Source organism: Orycteropus afer, unplaced genomic scaffold (assembly GCF_000298275.1).
Source record: "Orycteropus afer afer isolate SDZICR_OR568_19922 unplaced genomic scaffold, OryAfe1.0 scaffold00826, whole genome shotgun sequence".
NCBI classification, from domain to species: domain Eukaryota; kingdom Metazoa; phylum Chordata; class Mammalia; order Tubulidentata; family Orycteropodidae; genus Orycteropus; species Orycteropus afer.
The window spans coordinates 170,561-179,748 of NW_006922413.1; the positions used below are offsets into that span (position 1 = coordinate 170,561).

Here is a 9,188-nt window from a genome sequence, read left to right on the forward strand (position 1 = left end):
CTAACCAGAAGGCTGGAGGTTCAAACCCACCAGCCACTCCTCAGAAGGAAGGTTGGGCAATCTACTTCCATAGTGATACTGCCTCGGAAACTCAAGGAGGGGTCACTATGAGTCGGGTCCAACTCAACGGTACATAACAACAACAACAGTGCCATTCTAGGAGCTCTGGTAGCATACAGCTTGACTGTTAACCAGAAGGCTGGTGGTTCAAACCCACCAGCTACTCCTCAGAAGGAAGATTGAGCAATCTACTTCCGTAGTGATACTGCCTCAGAAACCCAAAGAGGGATCGCTACGAGTCGGGTCTGACTCGATGGCACATATCAACAACAACAGTGCCACTCTAGTTTCTTATTTTTTGTATGTGATTTTTTTTTCTCTTTCTCACTGAAAGCTTTTAGAATTCTTTTGTAGCCCCAGTGCTTTAAAATTTCACAACGCTTTAGAGTGTGGTATTCTTAGTCATTGTGCTGTGAGCTAGGTGGGTATTTTAATCTGAACAATCATATCCTTTGGTTCTAGAAATATTACTTTTAAAAAAAAAATTTTTAAAACAATTTCTTCCCCTTCAGTTTCTTTGTGTGCTTTGTTTCATCTACATTCCTTGTTTCTGTTTGTTTGGGCTTTGTCCTTCATGTTGGAGATTTTCCTCAAATGTCTATGTGATCTTTGACTATCTATGCATATTTAAGAAGGAGACCCTAAAAATCTAACCAGAATCTCTCTGTGCATGGTGGAGTTTATCTATTGGTAGTCTTTGCTGGAATTGATCTGACAGTGAAGTGCTTTTGTTTTGGAGGACTTACAAATGTCAGTGTCTATGAGTCTATTCTCTGAGGCCATTAACTTTCCTTCTGAAAGGGATCTTCTAATCTTTTAGCTCAGCAGTGAAAATTGGCTTCTGGTCATCTGGGGCTGGGCAGGGAAGGGTATAGTGGTTATCTCTCTGTTTAATATTCAGACTTAATCTTCCAGTTTTCAGTTTGAGGCCTTTCTTCCACCTTTCATCAGTATGTTGTCAGTAAGTCCAGAGTTCCTATTCCCAACAAAATCTTCCTTCCTGCCTTCTGTAGGGTGGAGGTAGAGAAGTGGCCTGCGTATATAGAGTGGCAATAGGAGATTGGGGGTCTTTCTCCTCTTTACACAAACTTTCAACAAAACTGTTTCCAACCCTATGTTGTTGTTGTTGTTAGGGGCCATTGAGTTGTCTTTGACTCATAGAGACCCTATGTACAACAAAACAAAACACTGCCTGGTTCTGTGCCAGCCTCACAATACTTGCTATATCTGAGCCCATCATTGCAGCCACTGTGTCAATCCATCCTGTTGAGGGCCTTCCCCTTTTTCATTGACCATCCACTTTACCAAGCATGATATCCTTCTCCAGGGAATGGTCCCTTCTGACAACATGACCACAGTAGGTGAGACAAAGGCTGGTCATTCTTGCTTCCAACCCTATGCTAACCCCCAAATTCTGTAGTACCTGATACCTCTAATTCCCTGAACTTTTCCAGAGTTTTTTGGAGATGCATCATCTTGCTTCTCATCAGTGTGCATTCTGTGGTCAATCAGGTTTACCTTTCTTCCTCTATCCTACCAAATCATTTATCATTCCTCTGTCTACAATGTTCCCACCATATTCCACTAATTGTATGATACATCATTATTTCATGGACCAATAAATAAAACATGAACAATACAACTATGACATTTGTAAGGTATTTGATTTCAAAGATGTTAAAATACAAAATATGCATCTTATAATTTGATAGCAATTAAATGGAAGAAGGAAGACAAATTGATTTCTTATAAAAGTGAAAATAATTCAATGGAGGAAAGACAGCTTTTTGAACAAATGATGTTACTACAATTGGACATCAAAAGGCAAAAAATGAACCTAAATCTCACATTTCATGAAAAATTAATTCAATATGGATCACAGATCTAAATGTTAAACATAAAACCATAACTCTTTTAGAAGAAAACATAGGAACTTAAACAATTAACTCTGTGAGACCAAATAGTCAATAGTTACCCAAAAGCAAAGATGAGAAGGCAAAGAAGGGAAGGAAAGCTAGATGAATGGAAACAACAAATAGAATGGAAATAACAAGAATGTTGACATGTTGTAAAAATTGTAACCAACGGCATGGAATGATTTGTATAAAAATCATTAAAGGGGAACTTACTTTGTTATGTAAACTTTCACCTAAAACACATATAGTATTGTTTTAAAAAAATAAGAAAAAATAAGAAGAGCACATAGGATAAAATTGTGCCCTAGGGTTGGGTGAATAGTTCTCATACAAATGCTAAAAGTATGATCCTTAAAAGCAAAATTAGATAAATTAGTCTTCATCAAAATGAAAATGATCTGTTCAGCAAAAAGTCTGTTAAAATGATGAACAGCCAAAATTTTCTTACTGAGTTGGAGAAAATACTGACAAATTATATATCTGGTATATAGAAAGAATTCTCTAAACTCAACAGTAAGATATAAATAGTACAATTAGAAAATGGGCAGAAAACTTGAACAGAAAATTTAACATGGAAGATGTGTGGATGGTATATAAACAAAAGAAAAAATGTTTAACACTTTTTGAAATATTTTAATGATATATCACTACACACCTGTAGAATAGTTAAAATGAAAAACACTAGCACTACCAAATGCTGGTGAAGGTGTGGAGAAACTGGATCTTTCATTCATTGCCAATGAGAATCAAAATAATACGGCCACTCTGGAAAAAAAATTGGCAGTTTCTTAAAAAGTTAAACATACACTTAACATAACCCACTACCATTGAGTTGATTCTGACTCATAGCAATCCTACAGGACAGGTAGAACTGCCCCCCATAGTGTTTCTAAGGCTATAAATCTTTATAGAAGCAGCTGCCTCATCTTTCTCCCACAGAGCAGCTGATGGGTTTCAACTGCTGACCGTTCAGTTAGCAGCTGAATGCCTAAACCATTGCACCACCGGATCTCCTTACACTTACCATGTGACCCAACAACTGGACTCCTGGGCATATATCCTAGAGAAATGAAAACTTATGCTTTCATCTACATATGAATGTACATAATAGCTTTGTTTGCAATAGCCAAAATCTAGAAACAATCCAAATGTCCTTCAACATGTGAAAAGCTGAACAAATTTTGAAACATCCATGCAATGGAATACTACTGAGCAATATAAAGGAACAAATTATTGATACATAAAACACTGCCGACGAGTCAGATCCGACTTACAGCGATGCCTCCTTGGGTTTCCGAGGCAGTATCGCTGTGAGTGTAGACTGCCCAGACTGCCCAACCTTCTTTCTGAGAAGTGGCCGGTGGGTTTGAACTGCCAGGCTTCTGGTTAGCAGTCAAATGCCTTAGGCAATGTGCCACCAGAGCTCAGTTAAAAGGATCTCAAGAATATTATGTTGAGTGGGAAAAGCTAATCTCAAAACATTGCATATATAATTCCATTTGGATGGCATTCTAAAAATGACAAAATTACAGAGAGGGAGAACAAATCAGTGGTTACTAGGGTTTAGGGAAAAGCAGAAAGTATGTCTATAAAGGGGAAGTGTGAGGGAATTCCTTTGTGATGACTGAACACTTCTGTTATTCAGAGACTGTAATGTCATAGAACTACATACACATACACAAACAAACACACACATGAAGAAAGAAAAATGTCAATTTCCAGTTTTGATAATGTACTTATCATTATGAAAATAGTCCCCATTGGGGAAGCTGAGTGAAGGGTCCACGGGATTTCTCTGTACTATTTCTGCAAGTTCTTGTGTGTCTATAATTATTTCAAAATAAAAAGTTCAACAACTTACTTTTTGTTTTATTTGTTGTTTTGGGACGACGTGGAGAAGGAAAAGAGGCACCAAAAAGTCTTTACTCCATCCACATTAAAGAGCATTGATTTTTGTTCTTATGTAATATAGTCCATACCTCATTAACTTTTTAAAAAATAAACAATTTTGGGATCATATTTTTATAAAATAGAGTAGAAAGATTTGAACTCTTTGGGCTATGTTTATTTTTCTGTAACATTCAAAAGTACAAACAAGTATTATTGTTGTTGTTATGTGCCATCGAGTTGTCTCAGACTCATAGCGACCACTCTTTGGCTTTCCAAGGTGATATCTCTACAGAAGTAGATTGCCCAGTCTTCCTTCTGAGGAGTGGCTAGTGGGTTTGAATCACCAGCCTTCTGGTTAGCAGCTAAATGCCTTAGGCGCTATGCCAGCAAAATAAATCACCAGTTCCTTCCTCTAATCAAGCAATCACTGTCTCCAGTTTGTTGTGTGTCTTGGGTATCATTCTACAGTTTTCTATGCATCACAATTCTTGTTATTAGTACTGTTACAGTAGGGAAGTTTTTGTGCAGTCATTTATCATAGGAGGAGTGATAGCCACCCATGAGGTAGCACCTCCTCTGTGTTGACTTGTAATGGATTTGACATCATCAGATGAATGATCTTTCCCTTTTCAATATCAACATACATAGAGAGAAACTATATTTTATTATTTAATATTTATTCAACTTCAATAATCTTCCATGATATTATGTACATACATGCACACCACGCATGAGACTCAGAGTTGATTAGCTAATTAATGTTCTGAGATTAGTCCCTTGGATACTGTCTTACTAATTGTGTTTTAGTTTTTTTTATTACATTTTTTTAAAAAGCATAATAGTAATATATGATTGTTATAAAATATCCAAGCAATATAAATGAAGTCTATGGAGTGAGTTATCAGTTTTTTGTTAAGTAGTTTTTTCATTAAAGGAAGGGTCTTACCTCACTGCTGCTGAGGCTTTGCAAGATTATGTTCTGATTTCTGGTAACTGTCATCATATCAGTTGGAGAAGAGTTCGTATCATGACAAATGTCAAGCAATGATTCAGCATATCTTTCTGCCAAAAGAAACATAATAATATGTTTTGATAAGATTTATCATTTCCAGCAATTTCATGGGAAGATCTAGAGAAATGCCTTTAGGTTTGAAAATCAGCTCCATTTTGTCAAAATTTTTTCCTAAAATAGTGGTCTGGGATGCTTAGGCAGCATTGGGTGACAATTTTCATGGAGAGAAAGGTGAGGACAACAAACATCCATAGCATGGATGGTTAGAAAACAACACCACCAGGCTTTCTTGGTAACAGCTATTATTGAAGGGGAAATAAAAATAAACAGGTACCTTGGAATTTTGAGCAAAGGAAATATTTTTAAAAGAGCTAGGGTGAAGTTAGTCAACATCCGAGTACCTACCACATCATAGGTTCTGTGAGAAATAGAGGTCCCTAAGAGTCAGATCTTGGTTTGATATCAGTCCAATCACCTCATACATAAGGTCTACATCCTCCTTGCTACACCTTGTCCTGGGTAGTGGAACATGAGCAAGAACATTTTTAATCTTTGAAACTGTCAACAACTGTTGCAGGTTAAAGAAGTCCTCCTCACCAAAGGTCCACACAAAGAGAAAGGGCATCTTTCCTTCATATTTCTGGAAGATGATCCCTTATCATGGGCATCCACTGGGAAAGAGTTGGAAGAAAAGCTCTACATCTTTTCCAACTAAATCCTAGAATGCTTCCATGCAGTCCAGGATAGAGAAGACTAGTGCTGGATCAGTCACTATTACATTTTCCTACTCTGTACTTCCGTGCTACCCTGGATAATCTACAGTCATGTCATGGGGAGTAGGAGTGATCTTAACATTGTTGTTGTTGTTGTTATGTGCCGTCGAGTCGGCCCCGACTCATAGCGACCCCTCCTTGGGTTTCCAAGGCAGTATCACTACGGAAGTAGGATTGCCCAACCTTCCTTCCGAGGAGTGGCTGGTGGGTTTGAACCGCCAGCCTTCTGGTTAGCAGTCAAGTGCTTTAGCCACTATGCTACCAGAGCTCCTGATCTTAACATAATGTAGCAAAGAACTGAAATCAGAGCTGTACAGACCACTCAGAAACTTAAAATAATTTTTAAATTACACAGCATTTTTTTCCTTAATGAATGGAAGCAGAGATATCATGAAATAAATACTAATCAACTATTATCACTTCAAAAGTTTAGGATTCACTGGTTTGTTTTAGGCAAAGTTGCTAAGTGAAACTCCCAATAATGAGCTGGAAATTACCTTTGCTCTAAGTCAGGGGCACAGAGAAGCCCCCTAACATTTTGGAACCCAAGTCTGGAAACATTAAAGATGCTTCAAGGACAGAAGGTAAACCATTAAAAGTATCATCACTACCACACTCCTGATTATAACACAATAGAGAATTTCAACTATTTTATACAACAACCAAGGCTTCAAGTACAGGAACAATCTACTAGAATTAGATTCAAGGTATATCAGCACCCCAACTCCATATCTTAGTTTTTATCTTATGGAAGAGATTATCTTCCATAATCTCTTGACATTATATCACTCCACTACTCTTTCAGTCTCTGCTACTCTGGATGCTTATTATTCTCCCCCAACGACCTCTGATGATGTAGTGGTTAAGACATTTGGCTGCTAACTAAAAAGTCTGTGGTTCAAACCCACCAGCTGCTTCATAAAAGAAAGATGAGGTGGTCTGCTTCAAGAAAGATTTATAGCCTTGGAAACTCAACAGGAATCACTATGAGTCAGAATCAACTCAGTGGCAGAGAGTTTGGTTTTGTTTTGGTATTACTCCCCTTAGCCAATTGTCTACTCACTCTCCACAGTTTCTGCTAACTTGTAGCATCTCGAAGGCAGTGTACTTCAACTTGTTTACAGTCCATCATGATACCTTTGGCCTCTCTAAACAGTATTTAGAAACTACTATTGCCATTTCCTCATTTGATTTGTCCATGTTCGGGTATTTATTATAGTAAGTTGTTTCACAAATTGGCCTATCTGTTAAAGGTTTAACACAATTCAAACAAGTACAGCTGTACTTAGAACAAAATATGGCTATGTAGAAGTGCCATGTTCTGTGAAGTCTTTGGGCAGGACAGGTCGGTAAGCTCAGGTAGTTGATGGAGAGGAGATAAAATACAGTTAATGACCAGGGAAACACTCACGAGGCAAATTTTCATGCCTATAGGCAGAGAAAGATGAAAATACTTAGTTGATCTTGTGACATTGAGAGAGGTCGTTATAATAAGGTCAAGTAGGAGAGAATAAGAATGCATAGTTAATGATGATGTAAGGTGGGAGTAGGCAGGAGTGGTATTGCCTGAAACCTCATACATGAGGGAAATGAAAGTTCCTTAAATTACTTGGAAAGTGTCTGTTCTGGTTACCTAGTGCCACTCTGACAAGAATATACCACAAATGGGATGGCCTTAACAAACAGGAGTTTATTCTTACAATTTGGAGGCTTTAAGTCCAAGTTCAAAGTGCCAGGCTCTAGGGGCTGGGTGAAAGCTGGAGGCTTTTCTTTACTCAGACAGCTGCTGGCTGCTGAGGCTGCCAAGCCCGAGATTGACAAGTAAAAAGGCACAGTCCCAATATTACCAAATCACATGGCAGGCCATTAATTCAAGCCCATTGTAAGTCCCAAGGTTGGCAGAGCATAGCAGGCTGCTGAGCAATGACACGGCTACATGCAGGGTCCAAGCGTGCCATAGGTTAGCTACTATCCCCAAGGCTTCTCCTTATATACAGACCATATCCAAAAGGCAGCTACTCAGCTGCTTGTGATAGATCCCACCATGGAGTTGATTGCCAGTCTTATCATGGGGAATAACTACCATCGGCTGCCCACCCACTCAACTACGCCCAGCCGAGTTGACATACAAACTGAACTACCACAGTGTCTTCTGAGGTAATGGGTTCAGGATGACTGTGGAAGTTCAAGGTGGCCAGTTGCCTTTGTTATATTTAGACTAAAAGGGAATAGGAAGCCAGTCACAAAAGACCACAATGTTGTATGATTCTATTTGTATGAAGTGTCTAGAATGGGAAAATCCATGGAGATAGAAAGTAGGTTAGTGGTTGCCTGGGGCTGGGGTGTATGATTAGAGAAATAGGGAATGATTGCTAATAGTCAAGGAGTTTCTTTTGGAGTGATTAAAATGTTTTAAAATTGATTGTTATGATGGTTGTACAACTCTGCAACTATACTAAAAACCACTGAACTGTATACTTTAAATGAGTGAATTGTATGATATGTGAATTATATTTCGTTAAAAAACTATCATTTTTTTAATTGTGATTTGGGTGAAAGTTTACAGAGCAAATTCACTTTCCATACACCAGTTCACACACAATGTCTCATGACACTGACTGCAATTTACCACAATGCAAAAGCTCCCCTCCCACTTCCTCCTGATAGTTACCTCTTCCCTGCGTCCATCCCTCCATGCACTCCTTCCCCTTGAACCGTCTCCCTGTGCATAAACAGCCCTTCTTTCTGCCATGATTGTTCTCTGCAAGGAGTGTATCTACCTCAGGTAAATGTTCAACTCATATGCCTGTCTTTTGTTTGGCTGGAAGCCACAGGTGTCAGTTCAAGTCCAGACCTGAAGGGCAGCTAGGGGCCATAGTCTCAGGGGTTCCATTAGGCTCTATCAGACCAGCAAACCTGGTCCCCGTTTTTTTTCCAAATGATTTTGAGTTTTGTCCTCATTGTTCTCCCTCTCTATCTAGGATCTACTACATAGAACCCCCTCTGAGTTGTTGACAGTGGTAGCTGGGCACCATCTAGTTCTTCTGGTCTCATAGTTGTCTAGGCTGCAGATCGCATGGTCACTAGGACTAATTGTTTCCATGAATCTTTGGTTTTCTTCATTCTTCTTTGCTCTGGATGAGGACAGACCCATTGTTGCATCTAGACGGCTGCTTGCAAGCTTTTAAGATCCTAGTTGCTACTCGCCAAAGTAGGAGGTGGAACAATGTTTTATGTAGTATAAATGCCAATTGAGCTTGATGTCCCCTATGACTATAGTCCCAACCCCACAGGTTCAACTACTCGCTTCCTCTGGGTAGCTGGCTGTGATCAAGAAGCGACTACAACATTGTCCCTTGTCAGCTCTACTGTGTCTTTGGGAATTCTTACAGAACATACACATACACTTGTAGAACCATTGTCTGCCAGTCCTATACATGGTCTTGGGTACACTCCCTGCTGCATAGACATACCTAATAGTTCAGCCTGTCCACCCACCTACCCACCCATATACCAATAGTTGCCTTCACTGACAAC

At 39.0% G+C, this 9,188-nt stretch overlaps 1 protein-coding gene across 1 annotated transcript in view; it reads right to left on the reverse strand.

Annotated features, from left to right (window-relative positions):
- Positions 1-9,188, reverse strand: part of MAP3K19 (mitogen-activated protein kinase kinase kinase 19) — an 86,922-nt gene that overhangs the window by 63,675 nt on the left and 14,059 nt on the right. The window contains exon 3 of the mRNA XM_007957944.1: positions 4,813-4,928. Within this exon, the coding sequence (XP_007956135.1) occupies positions 4,813-4,928 (116 nt within the window). The remainder of the gene's footprint in view (positions 1-4,812; positions 4,929-9,188) is intronic.